At 52.7% G+C, this 21252-nt stretch overlaps 1 protein-coding gene across 2 annotated transcripts in view; it reads left to right on the top strand.

Moving 5' to 3' along the window:
• Window positions 1–8073: 8073 nt before the first annotated feature.
• Window positions 8074–21252, top strand: part of LOC135451631 (diacylglycerol kinase beta-like) — a 33112-nt gene continuing 19933 nt past the window's right edge. Inside the window, exons 1-5 of one of the 2 annotated variants that reach the window (XM_064721011.1) lie at window positions 8074–8518; window positions 14342–14593; window positions 16892–16968; window positions 18329–18425; window positions 20155–20385. In XM_064721011.1, the coding sequence (XP_064577081.1) occupies window positions 14527–14593; window positions 16892–16968; window positions 18329–18425; window positions 20155–20385 (472 nt within the window). In that variant the 5' untranslated portion in view covers window positions 8074–8518; window positions 14342–14526. Of the gene's footprint in view, window positions 8519–14341; window positions 14594–16891; window positions 16969–18328; window positions 18495–20154; window positions 20386–21252 lie in introns of both variants that reach the window. The other variant, XM_064721010.1, reaches the window with a different exon arrangement.

Genomic DNA, 21252 nt, shown 5'->3' with positions numbered 1-21252 from the left:
CGTGACACGCGTGATGATGTATAACAAAAATATCTCCTTCAAAAACCTTCCAAGTTAAATCCCACATCCGTATTTGAATCCAGGAGTTGAAGGGATTTAGGGAAGTGTACACTTCCAGTGATTCTTATCGCTGGCAGGGAGGAGCTCTCCAGACAGTGCCCAGGGCTGGAGACAGAGCTAAAACCCTGCACCACGACTTTCCCCTCAGTGAGGACAACAGGCTGGGCCACCTGTGGGAACAACACAAAGGGGAAGTGTTGGGGAAGATGAAACAGAAAAGCCTTATAAATATGATTGTCTGGCAAAAGATTGTGAGAACATAGAAGCTATAAGTGAGATTGAAATGAAAGCAAGCTTTGAGATACTTCAGTTATTAAACAGCTGGAAAACAATGGTATGGCTGACTGAAGGTAATCCCCTTTGGATGGAACAACACCCTCTGCTTGCAGACAGGCCCAAGGGTCAGAGCAGACCTTACAGCGTGGCAGAAGGGGCCCAAAAAGGAGTTTTTAGGGTTTAAAATGTAACACAGTATGGCAGTGTAATGATTCTTATAGGCTGTATGGAAATGCTGTAGGATTTGTATCTTGTACTAGATTGGTTAGTGAGAATCAGAATATTCAGAGCAGAAGAAGATTTATGGTATTGTAATGGGAACCTCGCTCTCTTTACTCTTCTTTGCTCTCTGATTTTCTCTTTACCACGCTCTTGCCTTCTCTCTCTTTCCCACTCTCTTTACTTCTCTCGGGCCTGCTCTGAGCTGCAGCTGGCAGCTCCAAACAGGTCCCTGCACCCAGGCCCTTTGCAATAAACCCCAAGTTCCTGACCTGGCTGCAGAGATCACTCATCGCTGTCCATCCCAACCATCCTTTCCCCCTGGCCCCTACAGGGAAGGGTCTGTGGGGATGCTCAGGATCAGCACCTTTGATGTGGGGACCCCCCTATCCCCAGCAGAGGGGAGACTCACTGTCCCCTGCAGCATGGTGCTCCGCACTGCTCAATATAACAGGGTTTCTAGTGAAATTAGTTTAATTTTGCTCACTCAGGAGAGGCCAAATCATCTGAGGGAGCTCTGCAGGGCTCAGGAGCTGGAGGTGGCACCAGACATTCCCTGGGCAGGCCAGTCATGGCAAAGCTCAGTTCACACCATGATGCCATGCTCCACCCTAAGGCACCCATCTACAGGTCCCTTCCTGTCACCCTGATTTTTTAAGATTTTCTAAGCCTTCTGATGTTTACATTCTCATAGCAGATTTTCTCACACACTTTCTGTGAATAACTTATTGTTTTGTGTAGTGGGACACACAGTATGGGTAAATGAAGGTGGTATAGAATGTAATCTTATCCCCTAAAGATGATTGCAGCTGAGCCAATTACTAAAGATTAGGAGCAGGCCTGATGTTAACAGGCCACACCTGTAGCCATTAAGAACAGTGTTATAAAACAGTGAATTGGTGGGAACTGGAGTCAGATGGCTGCTGCAAAGACCAGGAAGAGTCAGTGCCTAGAGGGGGTGCTTACAAGAAACAACAAGGAGGTACAAGACTCTGGCAATATGGAACCCTTGCAACGTAATGATACTAGAACTCTTGCAATATAATGACAACAGTTTTGCATTCTTTTATGGTAGAAGACAATTTTGATGGACTGTTGGTTTGCCCAGTGTCATTGGAGAGGTAATCCCAAAACACTTTCCCCCTCCAATCCACTGTCACTTTTAGAAAACTATAAATGTTAAAGTCAGAAAATAAACTTCCCTTTTTCTTCACCTCGAGAGCAGCAGTGCACTCGTGTTTATACTGACCCCTTCCCCTGCTTTGGGGACCCCAATGGACACTGTGGATTTGGGTTCCCCTTGATCCCACAATGTATCCCCAGCCCTGGTGGGAAAATCTTCAGAAGAGGCAGCAGAGCACGTTCCTGCCTGCCCAAATGTCTGCTGCAGCTGAGGCAAGCTTTCCAGAGCTTTGCACCACCCACCCGCGCTTCCCTGCAGCCCGGTGATTCATCGATAGCCACTTGACTCAGCTCTACCCTTTCATCGTGCCTCGATGTGGCATTTCCCAAATCACATGGGCTTTTTCTGCTGCTGTTCCACACCTCCAGGCCCAGCTGCTCTTCTGTGTGGTGCCCTCCTGCTCCAGGATTGCCCTCTGCCCGGTGACACAGGCTGCCCTGAGATGACACAGGGCTTTGTCACCGCAGATTTTATCCCCACAGTCTCCCCACAATCCTTCTTCCCCACAGACAGGGATTTCCTTCTCACAGTTATTGTTTCATGCAGATGCCTGTGTCTCTTGGGACAAGGACAAGACAGGGTGGAGATTCTGATAAAGGCTGCTGAAAAATCTTTTGATTAAGGTGTGCACATTCCCAGGTGAGAGGCGTGTCTGTGGGAACCAGGTACATCCCCAGAAGTGACCCACAGCTGGATCAACACATCCTAAAAGATGCCAGGAGTTTCCCAGGAGCTCTGTGCTGCAGGGAGGATTTTATTGCACTCCTGATTTCCTCTCTCTCACGCTGAGGTGTTGGAGCTCGTGGTGCCAAATGCTGCCCCATCCTGTTTATTAGTGCTGATTGTAAAACCCTGGCACCAGCACTCCCCATCAGGTCTGCAGAAATCCTGCTGGATTTGCTGCCTTCCAGACAGATGGACCTTATTAAGAGGTGTCACAGCACTAACAACATCTGACAGCTCCTGTGCTCCCTCCCCTGCTCTTCTCCTCACAATCTGAGAGCCAGGCAGCAGCCAGAGATGGAGACAGGAGGCAGATCCCTCTGCTCCCACGCCTGCCCCCAGGGCACAGAGCTGGGGCTTTCCTTTGCATGGATTCCTGCACTCTGAATTTGCTCCATGCTCTTCCCTTCTCCACCATGGAGGCACCCAGCTGCACCCATGGCTGTGCAGTGAGGTGTCACCCCCAGCACTGGATGCTTGAGGTTGCAGATGATGCATCAAGATCTCTTACAAGAGGGAGTTTTCCATATATTTTGTTACATTTTGGATGTTTTTTCACTAGGTGCTTTGTGCCAATGGGTTCTGATGTTGTGATGCTGTGACATTATCATGTTCTGAGCTGTTGCATTGTCACTGTGGCCATCTCAAGTTTAGAAGAGGCCACAAAGTTGTTTGGAGGGATGGAATCCCTCTCCTATAAGGAAATTGTGGGGATTGTTCAGTCTGAGGAACAGAAGGCTCCAGGGAAACCTTCTCAGTACCTAAAGGTACTCTTCCAGGAGAGCTGGAAAGGGACTTTGGACAAGGACAGGGCTAGGTGATAAGACAAGGCAGAATGGCTGTACACTGACAGAGGACAGGCTTAGACTGGATTTGGGGAAATAATTCTTCCCTGTGAGGATGGGGAGGCCCTGGCACAGATTGCCAAGAGAAAACATGGATGCCCCCTCCCTGGAAGTGTTTCAGGCCAGTTTGGATGGGGCTTGGAGCAACCTGGTCTAGTGGAAGGTTGTGACGGTGTTCACAGGGGTCTGAGGATGAGGGAAGAGACGAGGATCTGACTCCATGTTTCAGAAGGCTTGATTTATTATTTTATGATATATATTATATTAAAACTATTCTAAAAGAATAGAAGAAAGGATTTCATCAGAAGGCTGGCTAAGAATAGAAAAAGAATGAATAACAAAGGCTTGTGGCTCGACTCTCTGCCCAAGCCAGCTGACTGTGATTGGCCATTAATTAGAAACAACCCCATGAGACCAATCACAGACGCACCTGTTGCATTCCACAGCAGCAGATAATCAATGTTTACATTTTGCTCCTGAGGCCTCCCAGCTTCTCAGGAGGAAAAATCTTAAGGAAAGGGTTTTCCATAAAAGATGTCTGTGACAGAAAGTGTCTCCACCTGTGGGGATGAGAGGTTGGAACTGGATGACTTCTGTGGTCACCTTCTATCAGCTCTGGGTCACTTGAGGGGAAATGGGGCAGGGTGAAACTGAAAGTACCCATGGGTGCCCTGACCACTCTCAGTCTCCCTGCTGGGTGTCCCCAGCCTGTGCTGAGCTCCTGGGCCCTGAGTTAGCCATGGCTCTCAAGGCTCCATGCTCCCAGCTCAGAGTCCTCCTCCAGCCTCAGGAAGAAGCTGCTTTGCCAAAATCCCTGACTCACACCATCTTTCCCTGACAGCAGGCTGGTTCTGCAATTGGAGCTGGGCTTGGGCACGAGCCACAGCGCCCTGGAGAGCTGCTGCTGGCACTGCTGTGGATGTTCCTTCTGACTGTGCTGCTGCAACTCTCTCTTGCTTCCTGTCAGCCCCATGGTTCCCGAATCAGAGTTATTTCACCCTCCAGAAAGCCATCCTGCCTAGAAGTCACCCATGCAGTTCTCCAGGTGCAGAGGCAGGGATGGAGTCAGCTGGCAGCCAGGTTGCTGTTCCCTCTGTGATGTTCAGCACCCCAAGGCTTGGGAAAAGCCTGCTGGGGTGACACCAAGTGCTTTGGGAATATCCACAGTGGTGAAAGAGCAAGTGAGTGCCCTGCCCAGCCTCTGGCTCCTCTCACTGCCTGCAGGAGCCCAGCACAGTGCCCAGGGACACCCAGATCACCATGGCTGGCAGCTGGGAAAGAGCCAATTTGGCCACGTTGGCATCTCCTGGCTCTTCAGTCAGGTCCCTCTCAGGGGACATCCCATTCCTTCAGGGTTTTCTAATTTCCAACCTAATCTACCTCTCTCCAGGCTCACTGAGACTTAATATAACACTGGCAACCACCCATGAGCTCATCCTTCTCCCAGGGAGCAGATCTGTGCTGAGCAGAACTGTGCAAAAAAATCATCCTGGAAATTTCTTCTGGTTTTATGGGGTTTTTATCACCTTTCCTGTGGTCACTGAGAAATAACTGGGCTGTGAAGTGCTTCCCAAGCAGCTGTTTGTCTTTGGAGCAAGAGCTGGGACTGGGGGAGCCTGGGCTCATTTTCATTTTATCTTGACTGCAGTGCTCATTGCTCTGCAGTTCCCATTTGTAATCACACGTTCAGTAAAATAATCAAGTTATAATTGCTTGGGATTCCTTCTCTCCTACGTCACAGAGCCCAGGAGGGGAAGCAGTGCTACAACTGAGTCAGCAGCCAGCCTTGGCATTGCCTTGGGCCAACATTTCAAGGGAAAATTAACCACAGTTAAACCAAGAAGAGAGCTGATAAAAATCTCCCAAATCTGCCCAGGTGACAAAAAGAGATTTTTAACCTCTCCTTTTCTTGTCATACTGAAAAAAAAGCATCTTCTTGCCTGTGAGTGTCCCCAAAATAAGGCTGGATCAGTGCCCATCCTTTGCAGGGCAATGCCCTGGGTGTGCCCAGGGTGTCAGGGAAGGTTCAGCCCCTCCCCTGCTGATCCCTGCTGGGTTTGGGCTCTGCCAGGGGCAACCAGGGAAAGAGAAGGAATCACTGAGCATGATTTCAGAACAAGGAATCATGAGTGACTCAGGTTTAAGAAGAACAATTTTTTGCCAGGCAAAATGTAATGGCTTTTTTGGACAGGGATAGAAAACAGAGCTGCAGCTCTCATTAACCCATCAAATGCCTTAATCTGGGGAGCGAGGCTTGGACAGACCTGCCCTTGAGGCTGTTGTGCCAAGGGGCACCTGCAGACACACCTGGGGGTGTTTGGTGGGTGGTGGGGCATCCCAATGGCATGAGCAGAGGGAATATTGGGAGACTGGCAGGGACCAGGGAGGCATCACAAATGCCCAGGGTGGCATCTCCATTCTGGCAGCTTGTCCTTCCTGCTTCTCCAAACTGGGCTTTTCCTCCTGCATGTGCAGAGAAAGAGCTCAGAGGCTCCACAGCTCCTGCCAGCCCCCCTGGCACATGGGCACTGCCACCCCAGCAAAGGGATCCAGCAAAGGGATCCTGCTCCTCCTCATCCTCATGGGCACTGCCAGCCCAGCAAAGGGATCCAGCAAAGGGATCCATCCTGCTCCTCCTCATCCTCACAGCTCCTGCCAGCCCCCCTGGCCCCAGCAAAGACATCCTGCTCCTCATCCTCAGGTGTGCAGCATGGTCAGGGCTTTCAGACTCAGAGATCAGTGTTAAGCAGGTCTCCTCCTCCCAAATGTGACCCCAGAGTCCCACTAAGGGAATCAGTCTGGGGGGTGAATCTGCAGCTTCAGCCCTTTTAGGGACTGGGAGTGTGTCAGGACACAGACACATCATCACTGGGGCTTGTGCCTAACCATAATAATTTGGTTTTTCTGCCCTTTTAATTTACTAATTAATCCCTGGAAGGGATACTTACTGGGATGCAGGGAAAAAAAAAATGAAACTCTCATCTGGGAGTGCTGAGGATTTCACCAATAGCCCTGGCAGAGCAGTCCAGCATCTCAGTGGGCCAGCAGCTTCTCATGATTGAGCTGGCCACACTGCCTGGAAAAAATACCCATTCCCCACTCCTGCAGGGCCATTCCCATGGCTGGAAAACCTGTGAGAGCTCCTGGCTGTCTGGAAAGCCCTGGGAGACTGCTGCTGGCTGGAAATGATGGCAGGAGGTAATAAAGCATCCTGAGCGTGTTGCTCCTGTGAGGGCTGGGATCAGCCCTGAGCTGAGCAAGGCATCATCTGGCATGAGTTTTCTTTTGGGAAAAGGGCTCTGTGCCTACCAGCTGAGCCCTTGCAGGAGGAATTTCACCAGCCCTGGGCAGGTCTCTTCCTGCCCAGCCCAGAGACCATGAGCCCTGGCACCCTGGATGCAGACAGACACGGGTGTCTGGCCAGGAGACTGCTTCATCCTCATCCTCCTCCTCCTCTCACCCGTGTGTTTGACAAACTGCTGTCTCCATGCAGTAGTTGCTAATGATAAAATTCATTTATTATTCATTTCCTACCCTGCCTCTCCCATAGTGTCTGGGCTTTCCTTACATCCCACTGTGCCCTGAGGACCCACTTCTCCATCCTCATCCTGGTCCCCAATCCCCATCCCTGGCATGGAGAGGTAAACCAGGCAGGATGAGGACAGGGCTGGGACACTCAGGGGACAGGAGATGCCTCCTGCTTTAGCTCAGGGCTGACACAGGTCACAGCTCCTGAGGGAGATGGCTGCCTCCTTCCTCCTGCTCTGGAGTGTGACATTTCTCTGTGCTCCGGCACAGCCCACCATCAGAGACCAGTCAGGTCTTTGAAGGGATGCTCCTCTTTCCCAGGCACAGATAACAAGTGCCATCATCAGAAGTTAAAGGTTGGACTCAGAGGTGTTTTCCCACCTAAATGATTCCATGATCCTGTCTTCCCTAAAACTGGTGTGGCTCTGGGGACTCCATCATTCTCAGCATCCCAGCCAAGGGCCCCAACCCATCTCTGTGGGGTCCCAGCCAGAAGAGAGGGAGGGAAGGTGGGGCTGGAGAGATCCCCACATAGAGCAGGAACATCCCCTAGGACTGGCACACAGTGAACAGCTGTGCCTGTGGAACCTGCTCCTGTTTCTCTCAAGAAAGTTCAGTCCCAGCTGTCAGTCCCCTTCTCCCGCTTTTTTTTTTTTTTTTTAAGTTGGAGAGCTACGTGCACAGATCACGTCTCTAATTAATATAAATATAGCGAAACATAAATAATAGACATGCCTGAAATAGTGTCACTCCCAAGCAGGCAGGCAGACGCGTCATGGAAAGAAAATAAAAATGCTTTTTATCTGTTTTGGCATTTTTTTTGTTTGTTTGTTTTCGGTGGTTTGTTCTGTTCCTGAGGAAAGAGCAACCTTTGCCATGGGTGAAACTGTCTGGAAGTGAGAGACCGAGGTGCAGGGGGAGGGAAGGCCCGAGGAGGAGTGAAATGGGGACCGCGATGGGGATGGGATGAAGAATGTGGATGGGGACAGGGATGGGGACATAAAGGGGGATTGGGACATGAACGAGAATGAAGATAGGGACGTGTGAGGGGATGGGGACAGGCACGGGGAGCGTCAGAGCTGCGGGGCATGGGGAAGCGGGGAAAGCCCCGCCGCCGTGGGGAGGAGGGGATCCATCACCAATGAGTTTCATGGTGCAAACCCGTCTGTCTCCCGCCGCCCCCGCACCGGCTGCTCCCGCCCCGCTGCTCCGGGCGCTGCCCCGGGCCCGCCGGGCTCTTCCCTCCAACTCCTCCTCCTCATCCTCCTCCTCCTCGTCTTCCTCTCCCTCCCGGCCCGGCCGCCCGGTGCCGGCGGAGGCGGGCGGAGCGGAGCGGGGCGGGCCGGGCCCGTTCGCATCCCCAGCCCCATCCCCATCCCCGCCCCGCCGCGGGAGCGCCGGGCTGAGCAGCGCTGCCAGACACCGCCAGTACCGGAACCGCGGGGCTGAGCCACCCTCCAGGCACCGCCAATCCCGGAACCACCGGGCTCAGCAGCTCTGCCCGGTACCGCCAGCTCCAGAGGCACCGGGCTGAGCGACCCTGCCCGGAACCACCGGGCTGAGCCAACCCTGCCCGGCACCGCGAGCTCCGGAACCGCCGGGCTGAGCAGCTCTGCCGGTACCGCCAGCCCCGGAACCGCCGCCGCCGCCGGTCCCGCCGATGGCACCGCGCTGCCGCCGCCAAGTAAGGGGACAACAGCGGCGGGGGGACGCGGGGCTGGGCGGGGGGAACCTGTGTGCTCACCCCTTTCAGTCGTGGGGAATCCCCCAGATCCGCTCGGGATTCCCCACCCCACGCGGGAGCGGCTCGGCAGCGCTCGTCGAGCTCCGTGTGCTGCCCTCGGAGTCCGCGACCCTCACCCGGGCCTGCCCCGACCCCTTCCCCGGGCCAGCCCCGACCCCTTCCCCGGCGGTTTGGGAGCGGGGCAGTGCTGGGGATGGGGAATCGGGATTCCCTGGTTTGTGGTTCCACTCCTGAGGAAAGCTTCCTGAAGGGTGCAGAGAGGGCAGCGTAGCCTTATCCGAAGGGAGAGGAGGATGGCAATCAGCCCCTAAACCGCCCTACACCACCCTAAATCCCCCTACACCACCCTAAACCACGGTCACTGGTGTCTCAGCGTGTGTTGGTTCTCAGCCCGGCTATAAAACCACCACAGTGCTTTGGCTGGGCAGAAGAACAGCCCGATGCAGCTGCTCCCGTGTGTTGCCAGGCTGGAAAAGCTCGTTAGTGTCTTTCTTGTTAAGTAGGAATTGCCAGGGCTGTTGGCTTTGAGGGTTTTGGGAGGGCTGAGGCGGTGCTGGTGTGGCTGGCCCGTGGAAGGGGGATGGATGTGACTCGTTCTGCAGGTTGTGGTGGGGGATGAAAGGGGACAATGCTTTTCAAAGCTACCAGGAAGCAGCTTCATCTTGCACAAGGTGTGGTTATAACCCATGGGACTCGTGGCCACAGGATTCCTGCAGGGAGAGAGAGTCAGAGCTTCCATCTGACAGGTTTGGAGGTGTCCTGAAGTCCTGGGCTTACATGTGCAAGGTGATGGAATTGGGATCCTGGGGTGGATCCCACTCCTTAGGCTGCAGGCCCAGCATTTGCTGCCCTGTCTGGTGTGGAAAGGGCTTTTTCATGAGACAAGATCTGCTTGGAGTGGGACCTGCAGGTCCAAGGGGAAGGATCTTGCTCCAGAGATATCCTAGCTCAGATCCAGTCTGCTCTGAACTCAGCCAGCAAAATTATTCTCTAAAAATCCAGCAGTACTAAGTCAGGAAGTTGTTGGTGTCTCTGGGGGATGAGCTGAGCTGTCCTGGCCCTGGCAGTGGGTGAGTTCCAGGGAAGGCTGTACTGCCACAAGGTTGAGCCAAGCTCTCCCAGCACCCAGCTGGGAGCTGGTGCAGCCGCAGCCCAGCCCTGGGGCTGGAGGGCTCGCCACAGCCACCCACCTTTCCCTGTATCACTGGTGCCTGGATGCTCTGGGCACCCCTGCCAGCCCCTTTTATTGTCCTGGTGCCATGAGGGTGCTCAGTCTTCAAAGCAAAGCTGGTGTGAGGCACCTGGACAGCGTGCCTTGCTCTGTGTGGGTGTTGCTCAAAGGGTCAGGACAATGTGCAGACAGCAACAGGTCTGGAGAATGGAAAAACCCCATCCTGAGTGTCCTCCTGAGCTGGCAAAACGCAGGAAAGTGCCTTCTCCTGTGGCTGCAGAAAATAGTTTGAGCGTGACTTGGTTGGGGTTTGTTTGCTGCAGTGGGACAGGAGGGATTTATACTCCACCCACCGCCTCAGGGGCCTCTCCCCATCCAACACAAAAATAGGCTGATCTTTCCAAAAGATGGTGGGGGAGGCCCGGAAAATGCCATTCCTGCAGGGACCTGCCATGCTTGTGCCCCAGGAGATGTGGCACGTGACTGTGGCTTCTGCAAGCCCGGGCAGGGAAACAGGGATGAGCCCAGCATCACTCCCTGCTGTATCCCACTGCTGCCAGGGAGCTCTGCATGTGTGTGTGAGCTCAGCAGGAGTGGTGCCTCCTCCTGCCACCTCCTGCAGCTCAAGGAGCCCATGGTTTCCTTCCCAAAGGGCATCTGGAGCAGGAATCTCCTGTGGGGCAGGTGCTGCAGCCCCATCCACACATTTCCTGTGGAGCTGATGGGAGGCTGGAGGCTCTGCCAGCACCTGGGAGCTGCCAGCCCAGCCCGTTGTCTGTGGTGCTGTGTGTCTGTCTGCATGGGCAGAGTTGGGTCCCCATTGTTGGGGAAGATGAAACAGGAAAGCCTTATAAATATGATTGCCTGGCAAAAGATTTTGAGAATATAGAAGCTATAAGCAAGATTGAAATGAAAGCAAGCTTTGAGATACCTCAGTTACTGTACAATAGAAAGACAATGGTGTGACTGGCTGAAGGTAATCCCCTTTTGGTGGAACAATTCCCTGTGCTTGCTGACAGCTCCAAGGGTCAGAGCAGACCCTACAGCTTGGCAGAAGGGGTCCAAAGAGGAGTTTTTAGGGTTTAAAATGTAGCACAGTATGGTAATGTTGTGATTCTTATAGGCTGTATAGTATATGCTATAGGATGCAATAGGATTTGTATGTTGTACTAAAGTAGTTAGTGAAAATCAGAATATTCAACACAAAAGATAATTTATTGTATTATAATGAGAACTTCACTCTCTTAGCTCTTACCCTTTTTACTCTCTTATTCTTTTGCTCTCTTACCCTTTTACTCTCTTCCCCTCTCACCCTCTCTCCCCCTCTCTTCTCTCGGACCTGCTCTGAGCTGTGTTTGGCAGCTCCCAGCAGGGCCCTGCCCCCAGGCCCTTTGCAATGAACCCCAAATCCCAGCAGGGCCCTGCACCCAGGCCCTTTGCAATAAACCCCAAATCCCAGCAGGGCCCTGCACCCAGGCCCTGTGCAATAAACCCCAAATCCCAGCAGGGCCCTGCACCCAGGCCCTTTGCAATAAACCCCAAATCCCAGCAGGGCCCTGCACCCAGGCCCTTTGCAATAAACCCCAAGTTTCTGACCTGACTGCAGAGATCTCTCGTCTCCATCCGTCCCGACTGTCCCACCCCCTGATGCTCCAACACTCCTCAGTAGCTGTGGCCCTGGGGGACAGGTGGGTGGCAGTGGGACAAGGCTCCCAATGCCACGGTGACCCCAGAGCTCAGTGCTGTGGCATGAGGAGCTGGATCCTCCATCCACAGCAGCGCCTGGAGCTGGAGAAGATGGCTCCCAGAGCTGGGAAAACAGCTCCTCTGCCATCCCTCTGCTGCTGCTGGGATTCCCTATCCATGAACCCAAGAGGTGCCCAGGGGCAGCCCTTTCTGAGGGACACTCTCTGGTGTCCAGGCTCCAGTCACCACTGTGGGCCGGCCATGGCTCACTCCAGCCTGGCATTTCATTTCCCTGTTGATGCATTTCAGGCCCTACATGGCTGCGCCCTGGCTCCCACAGAGCTGCACCCATTCCTGCTCCCAGCAACTCCTCTCCCATCCCTGCAGCTGCCAGGATGTTCCAGCAGCTCCCCAGGAGCTCCAGCCCTGCTCATTCCCTCCCAGGAAGGTTTGGGAGGCCCCAGGGTCCCCCCTGTCCTGTTCATCCTCCCCCATTGTGAGTCAGGGCCCGCCGGTGAGCGCCTCCAGGCAGGGTAATCCGGTGTTATTTGTAACACTAGTAGGGAGCTATTTTTAGAGAGAGGCAAATTTGATTTAATAGAACATAATTTGCCGCTGACAATTCAGAGGGCGGCCAAACGAGGAGCAGCTGGATTCCTGAGGAGGCTTTTTCCTGCCCTTCCTGAAAGCCGAGGCTGACGTGCCACCAGTGGCATTTGTTATTCCAGCAATTGCTGGGGGAAAGCCCCTTGGGATGGCCCAATTAGCTCTGCTTTGCTTTCCTTCTGGAGCTCTGTGCTACCCCATCACCCACCAGTAAAGCCAGGGATGTTTTTGCTGCCCTCAGTGCCTCCAAATTCCTCTGAGGAGCTGGAGCCAGCCAGGTCCCCCCCTTTGCCTTTTCTTCTGCACTCTCTGCCTCTCCTGCCTCTCCTTGGATAAGTTTAGGATAAAAAAAAAGGTTCTGATCAAATCAAACAGCTTGTGCACCAAGAAAGTGGAGTCTGTGTGTGTTCCTGGGCATTTCTTACAGGCTGAGCTCTTCTGGACCAGCCTTGGAGGTGCTTTGGGACAAACCCATCATCCAGCATGGGAGCAAACACCATCTCCTTGTTTGTGCTTTCAGCAAGATGAAGATCCCCACAAAACCAAAGACATTGGGTTGTTTTTCCCTAGCCATAGCCCTGCTGTGTCCAGCCTGTCCCCAGTTGGTGGCACAGGACGAGCTGGGATAGTCACAGGCTGCAGGCAAGCTGCCATGGGGCTGCAGGGCCCCAGTGAGGGGGGGAAGGTGAGATTTTCCCCAGGATTTGTGTGTTATCCCACCAGGAATAACATTCCAGTGAGGGCACTGTCCCCTGTCCTGGGACAGCCCTTCCTGGACAGGAACAGCCCCTTGAGGGGTGCCCAGAGCCCTCCAGGCAGCCTCAGGGGCAGCCAAGCAGTGCCAGGCCATGGAGGGGTGGAACAAGAGCCCAGTGACTTTGTCCTCCAGGACTAAGGAGGGTTGTGACACTGAACTCTGGCAAACGTGTGGCCAGGCTTTGGTGGGCTCCTCTCTGTGTGCAGCTGGCAAAGCCCTTGGCAGCCACGTAGGCAGCCCTCAGGGCTCAGCATCCTCCCCACAGCCCCAAAGAGGGTTTGCTCCCTCCTCTGCCAACACCAGGCTTTGCCCCTGGGACCATCTCTTGCCCTGGAGAAGCTGAATATAGAGCCAGAATAGCATTAGTGCAGAAATGTGGGCAAATCCTGAGGATGGGGGTTGAAGTGACTGCTCCTGGTGCAGCCCCAAATGTGAATGTCCCTGGGGACTCTCTGTGGGGTTGCTGTGGCTCCCCAGAATTACTTGTTCCTTTTAATCAAAGGTGTTTTTCTGTGACTGGAAAGGTGCAGCCAGCTGGGGGATGTGGGTGCTCCCCAAGCATCATCCCAAATCCTGGGATCCTTCCCACCTCATCCTTGCTCTGCTTTCTCCAGTCTGTCAGCTTAGGCTGGTGGAAACTGGGAGCCAGCATTTAGCAGGGTAACAGCCCTAAAATGGAGATCAAACTCCATGGAGGGCAACCACCTCCTCAAAATGCTGCCCTGTGCCTGATGACCAATTTGATTAAATGAAAAAGACTAAAAAATTTTGAAGCTTATAAATGTGTGGGCTGGAGAGAGCCCTTTGGTCAGGGTTTTTCTGTGACACTGTAGATTTTAATTTACGATGATTCTCTGGAAGGAAACACCAGCTTCAAAGGTGCAGGAGCACGCTGGAAGTTTGTATTCCCTGCTTCCAGTTTTTGCATCTTCTTTAAATAATCATGCCCTTCCTTCTGCTCCCCTTGCTGGGTTCCCCTGGGAAGTGCTGGAGTGTCACAGGCATCTTTTATGGAAAATCCTTTCCTTAGGATTTTTCCTCCTGAGAAGCTGAGAGGCCTCAGGAACAAAATGTAAAAGAGGATCTGACTCTATGTTTTAGAAGGTTTGATTTATTGTTTTATGATATATATTACATTAAAACTATACTAAAAGAACAGAAGAAAAGGTTTTATCAGAAGATCAGCTAAGAATAGAAAAGAAAGAATGATAACAAAGGTTTGTGGTTTGGGTTCTGTTCTCTAAGCTAGCTGGGCTGTGATTGGCCATTAATTAGAAACAACCACGAGACCAATCACAGATGCACCTGTTACATTCCACAGCAGCAGATAACCATTGTTTACATTTTGTTCCTGAGGCCTTTCAGCTTCTCAGGAGGAAAAATCCTAAGGAAATGATTTTTCATGAAAGATGTCTGCGACAGGACAAAGCCCCCTGGCACCCCATTTCCAAGCTCCCACCACTGAAGGTGACTGTCCCCAGGGACAGCAGGACCCTGTCTCTGCCTCCTGCTGACCCCTCCTCTCTCTCTGTGTCCCCTCCAGGCTGGGCAGGTGCCCTGAAGCTCTGGGCTGGCTTCTCCCAGGCACAGCAGGATGATGCCAGCAGTGCCAGAGCCACCCCTGCCCCTCTCCATGCTGATGTGACCGAGCTCTGCTGGCACCTGTGGCACTGAGGCTGGCACAGAGGCAGTGGCTGGTGGCCCCTGCAGTGTCCCTGCTGCCCAAAGATGAGTGATGGCACGTGGATCTCGCTCAGCCCCGCTGAGTTTGCCCAGCTCCAGCAATACACAGACTGTGAGTACCTGGGATGAGAGGGTTGGGTGTGCTGAAAAATCCTGCTGATCTGTGCTGCACTGGTCCTACCTTTCCTGGACAACTAGCTGATTCCTTAGGTTTTTGGGAAGCCCCTGACCCTCACCCTGGCTGGTTGGGCTCCCCTGCCTGCCTGGCTGGGAGGATGGAGCTGAGCTCTGGGGGCTGCACACGTGAGCTGGGCTCAGTCCGTCTGAAGGCGGCGGCTCCCACGTTCTCAGCAGAGTGAAATGCCAAGCAGGAAAAGCAGCCTGGCTTTTCCCAAACACACCAGAGCTGCTCCACAGCCTGCTTTGGGCTGCCAGCCCTCTGCAGTAATTTTCCTTAGTGCTTTTGCAGAGCAATTCTCTGCTGCAGCTCCCGCTGAGGCGAGGAGATGTGCAGCAGCACCAAAGGGGTCCTGGAGCTGGGGGAAGCTGCAGACAGAGCCTGGGTGAGGGCCAGAGGTCCAAAACCAGGTCCTGGAGGTCCAAAACCAGGTCCTTGAGGCCCTGCCTGCCCCAGAGCTGGAGTGTGGGCGTGCTGTTTGCAGCAGAGGATGGAGAAGCAGTGCAGCTCATGAAGGTGCTGAGAGCAGGGCAGGGTAGGGCAGGAAAACCACAGGGTGAAGGGAGAAGGGTGTGAAATTACAAGGGTGCTGCTTTGCAGAGTTGTCATCACCCTGGGGTGAGCAAGCTGGCTGGGAGATGACTGAGAGCCATGGTGAGCTCTCTGAGGCTGCCTTTGGGGATGCTGTACATCAAAAGGGGCTGGGGACAAGTTCCTCATGACCATCCCACCCCAGCCCACCCTGCTGAGAGCACTTTTTGGGGCATTGCCTTGCCAGGCAGAATCTGGGAAGGATTTCCTCTCCCCCTCAAAGCAAATGACCTGGCCAGCATAGGGATGGGACAGATCTGTGCCCTCTTGTCTCCTCCAAAGAAGGTTGGGACTATTTTTCCCAAGTGATGCTCCTGCCCCTCAGCCAGAGACTCAGGCAGGGCTGCAGGTAGAGCTGTGTGTGTGCAGTATCCCTCTGTGCATCTCATTCTGCCTCTCTGGAGAATGATGGGCTTTGCTTTCCTGAATCCCAGGCCATGGAACACCCTCTGTAACACTGGACTCAGAACACTGATGGCATCTTAGTCCTATTAACCAAAGTGTGGCCAGCAGGGCTGCAGCAGGGCCAGCTGCCTTCTCTCCTGTAGGATGGCTCAGCACTGGGGAATGGGATTTGGGGGTTCTGAGGATGCCAGGATCCCTTTCCTTGAGTGCCCCAGACATCCCAGACAGCTGTGGGGGGCCAGTGCCAGGTTCTGTCCCCAGCAGAGGGCTGAGGGGATCAGAGTCAGCACAGCCCCCACGTGCAGAGAGGATTTCCCAGTAATTAACAAGGCTGGTGTGTCTGAGAACCTTTTAATTGCACATGCCCATTGATGTGTGTGAGGTGAGGGCTGAATGTTCACTCACCTTGATATTTTTTTTCTGTTTTTTCCCTTTTTTTCCCTGTTTTGAAATGATGAATGTCCCCCCAGACACTCCAGCCTTAAGGACACTCAGCCAGGGTGTGTTTACTACTTGTGTGGAAGTTTGCATGGACAAATCCAGTGACAGGACAAGCAGGAATGGCCACAAGCCACACCAGGGGAGGTTCAGATTAGATATTCAGGAAAATTCTTCCCCAAAAGGGAAGTCAAGCACTGCAACAGGCTGTCCAGGGCAGTGGTGAAGTCACCATCCCTGGAGGTATTTAAGAGCCATGGAGATGTGGGACATTTCTATCTTTGTGCTGGGTAATGGTTGGACTTGATGCTCTTAGAGGGCTTTTCCAACCTAAATGATTCTGTGGTTCTATGAATACAGTTCTATTTCTCCCTCCTGGAGATGCCAATGGGCATCCCAAGGCAGGCTGTGGGATGAGTGGCCCTGCCAGGGGGTGATGAGTGGCCCTGCCAGCAGCCACCTGCACTGGGGCAGGGACATGAAGGGTGTGCTGAGCACGCCAGAGCAGCTGCGACTGCAGTGTGATCCACGCCTTCCTTGCTTTGTTCTGGCTCTGTGTTTATTTTCATACTGGCAAGAGGAAGTTCTCTGTGTATGTAAAGCTCCCAGGCCAGCTTTCCATATCTGCCCTGCCCTCTGAAGATGGAAGGGGAAGCAGGGCATGCCCGGCCTCTTCCCGGCACAGAAGGATCCAGAATTGTACACCCAGCACATAAACCCCCTGTGCAACACCCTGCTGGTGGATGACACAGGCAGCCCAGCAGGGCCATGCTCAGCAAGGTGCTTTTCTCTCCCCAGACTCCAGCAAGAAGCTGAAGGATGTTCTGGAGGAGTTCCACGGGGACGGTGTCCTCTCGAGGTACAACCCCGAACAGGTACGGCCCCATGCCCACCACTGTCCCCCAGTGCTGCTGGCACCCCCAGCCCCTGCATCCCCCCCCAGCCCAGCTCCCCCAGCTGGGGGCAGCCAGGGGAAGGCAGGGCTGGCTGCTGACCCCCAGCTCTCCCCATGGTTTTGCTCCCAGAATTTCATTCCCCAGCCATCCCCAGACCGTGCCCGCTGCATGGCCACCCCACCCCAGCCCACCTTGCTGAGAGCTTTTTGGGGCATTGTCTTGCCAGGCAAAATCTGGGAGGGATTCACTCTCCTCCTAAAAGCAAATGACTTGGCCAGCATGTGATGGGACAGGTCTGTGCCCTCTTGCTCTCCTCCAAAGCAGGTTGAGATTATTTTTTCCAAGCGGTGCTTTCAGAGGGACCTGTAGGTGTGCCAGCAGGACAGGGCTTTGTGTGGGGCTGTAATCACTGGAATTAAGGCAAAATGAGAAAAATCAGTGGGCTGAGCATGCAAGGAGGGGCACAAAGGTACCTTGTGCCCTGTGGGGCTGTAATCACTAGAATCAAGGCAAAATGAGAAAAACCAGTGGGCTGAACATGCAAGGAGGGGCACAAAGGTACCTTGTTATTCCAGGGCACCACAGGACCCTCATTCCAGTTGGGGATACAAAAGCCATAGAGAAATCATCGTCCTCACACCATGGCACTGCCCAGCAGGGAAGGAGTGGGCACAGAGTCCTCAGGAGGAGGAGGACAGTCCCCATGGGGCTGGGCTGGAAAGTTCCACTGCTCTGCCCTTTCCTGCCACTCTGTGACCGTGTTCACAGGGGTCTGAGGATGAGGGAAGAGATGAGGATCTGACTACAGGTTTCAGAAGGCTTGAATTATTATTTTATGATATATATTACATTAAAACTATACTAAAAGAATAGAAGAAAAGGTTTCCTCAGAAGACTGCTAAGCTAAGAATAGAAAGGAATGAATAACAAAGGCTTGTGGCAGTCTGAGCCAACTGACTGTGATTGGCCATTAATTAGAAACAACCACATGAGACCAATCACAGATGCACCTGTTGCATCCCACAGCAGCAGATAATCAATGCTTACATTTTGTTCCTGAGGCCTTTCAGCTTCTCAGGATGTAAAATCCTAAGGAAAGGATTTTTCATAAAAAGACATCTGCGACACCACTCCCCCAGCTCCTGCTGTCACCTGGCTCAGCCATACTGGCCTGGGCATTGCTGGATCCCTTTAGGTTACCCCAGACACTGGGATTTGGGAAAGCTGCAGTTTTGGGGAGGGCTCTGTTGTGCCCAGTGAGGGGGGCCCAGGCTGTGCAGCGCCTCATGGTGACCTGGACCACTTCCATCCTCCTCCTCCTCCTCTCTCTGCTCCCCAGCCCATCGACTACGAGGGTTTCTGCCTCTTCATGAAGACCTACCTGGAGGCTGACGTGCCCGAGGAGCTCTGCCAGCACCTCTTCACCTCCTTCAAGCGTAAGATCTGCCCAGCCTCCCCCGAGAGCCAGCAGCAGAGCCCTGGAGTGCCCCAGCACAGCACCCTGGGTGAGCCAGCCCTGCCACCCAGCTGGGCACTGCGGCACCGCACTGCCACAGGAGTGGAGCTTGGGGGTGGCACCTTTGTGCCAATGTTATGCTGTAATCTCAATGCTTTTATGAAAATATATCTATTTTTTTTAATGTTTGCTGTAAGATGTAACTAGAAATAGAGCAAAGTAGGCTTTGGCTTAGGAATAAAGGAAATAACTTTATTAATTTACAATATGAACACACAGAACTTAGAATGAAAACTTCCTAAAAACATTTTTTCCCTTCTAATTTTTAACATAACGCAGTGAGATAAAACTTTGGATTTTTAGTTTAGTTACTGCATTTTAAATAATTGACTCTCAGTTTATTACTACCTTTTAGAGAGTTGATTTGTAGTTTATTAAGAAGAGAGGAGTTTTTTTGCTATAGGCTCTTTTAGGAAAAGAAAGAAGTTTTTTTTTAATTACTATAGACATTTTTAGGAAACATGGTTGAAACTTTGTGCTTTTATGTTACATATTTGGAGAATATTTGCTATTGTGACTTTGTTTAGTGTATTTACTACTGTACATGGATTAGGGCTGCTTTTAGCATTTTTCTTTTAAGGATGTTTTGCTTAGTTTTAAAAAGTAGCATTTTTTTATTTTTGGGACACTATTTTTTTTTCATTTATTTTTTGGGGGTTGAAGGGTTTTGAGAACAGAGATTTCATATTTTTTTTTTCCTGTGGCATATAGACATATATAGACAACCCCATCTGTCAGATGGGTTGCCAAGGCTGCTGCAGGGAGGGATTTCTCCAGGAATGTCCTTTCCTCTGCACATTCAGAGCCCAGGTCCCTCTGTCAGCATCTCTGTGCAGGCTGAGGTGGCCTGTGCCTGTGTCACAGGTGCCAGCAGCTCCCCTGCACGCAGAACAGGCTGTGTGTGCCAGGCACCCAGCCCTGCCCGGGTGCATTCCTGGCTCGTGGTGACATCTGCTGAAAGGACCATAAATTGCAAAGGGAAAGGGAGCACGTCCCCAGCTCTGGCTGGTGATGGAGGAGCACATCCTCTCTGCCTGCTCTGAGCACTGTGGTGTCCATCACCCAGGGATGGGGCACTGCTGGGCCAGGCAGGAGGGGCAGGAGGGTGAAGGGGCACTTGTGGTGCCCCTCAGAGAGCCCTGGTGTGACCGTGTTCACAGGGGTTATGGGATGAGGGAAGAGATGAGGATCTGACTCCCTGTTTCAGAAGGCTTGATTTATTATTTTATGATATATATTACATTAAAACTATACTAATAGAATAGAAGAAAAGATTCTCATCAGAAGGCTGGCTAAGAATAGAATAGCAAAGAATGATAAAGGTTTGTGGCTCAGGCTCTCTGCCTGAGCCAGCTGACTGTGATTGGCCATTAATTAGAAACAACCACATGAGACCAATCACAGATGCACCTGTTGCATTCCACAGCAGCAGATAACCATTGTTTACATTTTGTTCCTGAGGCCTTTCAGCTTCTCAGGGAGAAAAATCCTAAAGAAAAGATTTTTCATGAAAGACGTCTGTGACACCCTGGGGCTGGGATGCCTGGGGCTGGCAGAGAGGGCACAGGGTGAGCACCCAGCTCCAGTTCCTGGAGGAGGGGACATGGACACCCTGGTGTCACACTGCCCTTGTGTGTGTCTGCTTGCAGGGATCAATGGGAAAAGCCTCCGAAGCGCCCTGGGACGAAACACTCCAGAGCCCAAGGGCAGCACAGCTGAGCCCCAGCCAGCATCCCTCACCCTGGCATCCATCCCCAATGCCTCCCCCAGCTGGTCCAGATCATCCTCCCAGAAATCCACCACTGGCACCACCTCTGCTCACAACTCCTCGGGCTCCTCCAAGATCTCCTCCGTGTCTCTGCTCAACCCTCAGTCACCAGGTGAGCTTGGCTGGGGCTCCACAGGGACACTGGGGCACTGACAAGTGGCAAGGCCTCCCCAGCTTCTGGGCAAGTCCCCAGCGTGGTGGCAGTGACCTCCCAAACTCACTGGGCTCCTGGCATCCTGGCAAACTTAAGCTACAAACTTAAGACATCAGTGATGTCTTAATTAGCTGGCAGCATCTTGTAGGGAGGGGTAAATGGGCAGTGAGTCACAGCTGCCCCTTGCCCCAGCCCCTGAGGAAGGGCCCCTCTGCCAGCAGCATCCCTCCTGCTCTTGGCATGAGCATCAGTGAGCGTGGGCTGTCCTGGCACCCTGGCAAGCTGCCCTGCTGCCCACTGAGCTTCTTCCTCCCCCTGGCTGGATGTTTGTGCCCATCAGGACACGTTTCCATGGGCTCCAGCTGCTCATCCTGCCCGTGGCTGCAGTGATGGAGGTGTGGCAGTCTGCTGTATTAGCAGGGACCCCCGTGGCAGGCAGGAAGGAATGACTCCATGTTCTCAGAAGGCAAATTTATTATGTAATGATACCATATTACATTAAAGAATGCTATACTATACTAGAGAATACAGAAAGGATACTTACAGAGTGCTAAAAAGATAATAATGAAAACTCGTGACTCTCTCCAGAGTCAACAACACAGCTTGGCACTGATTGGCTAAAGAGTGAGAACAACTCACAGCAGAATCCAGCAAAACAATCACCTGTGGGTAAACAATCTCCAAACACATTCCAAAGGGGAAAAACAGAGGAGAAGCAAATGAGATAGGAATTGTTTTCTTTTTCTCTGAGGCTTCTCAGCTTCCCAGGAGAAAAAGGGATTATTTCAGAGAATGTGAATGCCACGGGAGTCTGCACCACAAGGA

This window comes from Zonotrichia leucophrys, chromosome 9, assembly GCF_028769735.1.
Source record: "Zonotrichia leucophrys gambelii isolate GWCS_2022_RI chromosome 9, RI_Zleu_2.0, whole genome shotgun sequence".
NCBI classification, from domain to species: Eukaryota; Metazoa; Chordata; class Aves; order Passeriformes; family Passerellidae; genus Zonotrichia; species Zonotrichia leucophrys.
This window is presented reverse-complemented; position numbering and strand designations above follow the sequence as displayed.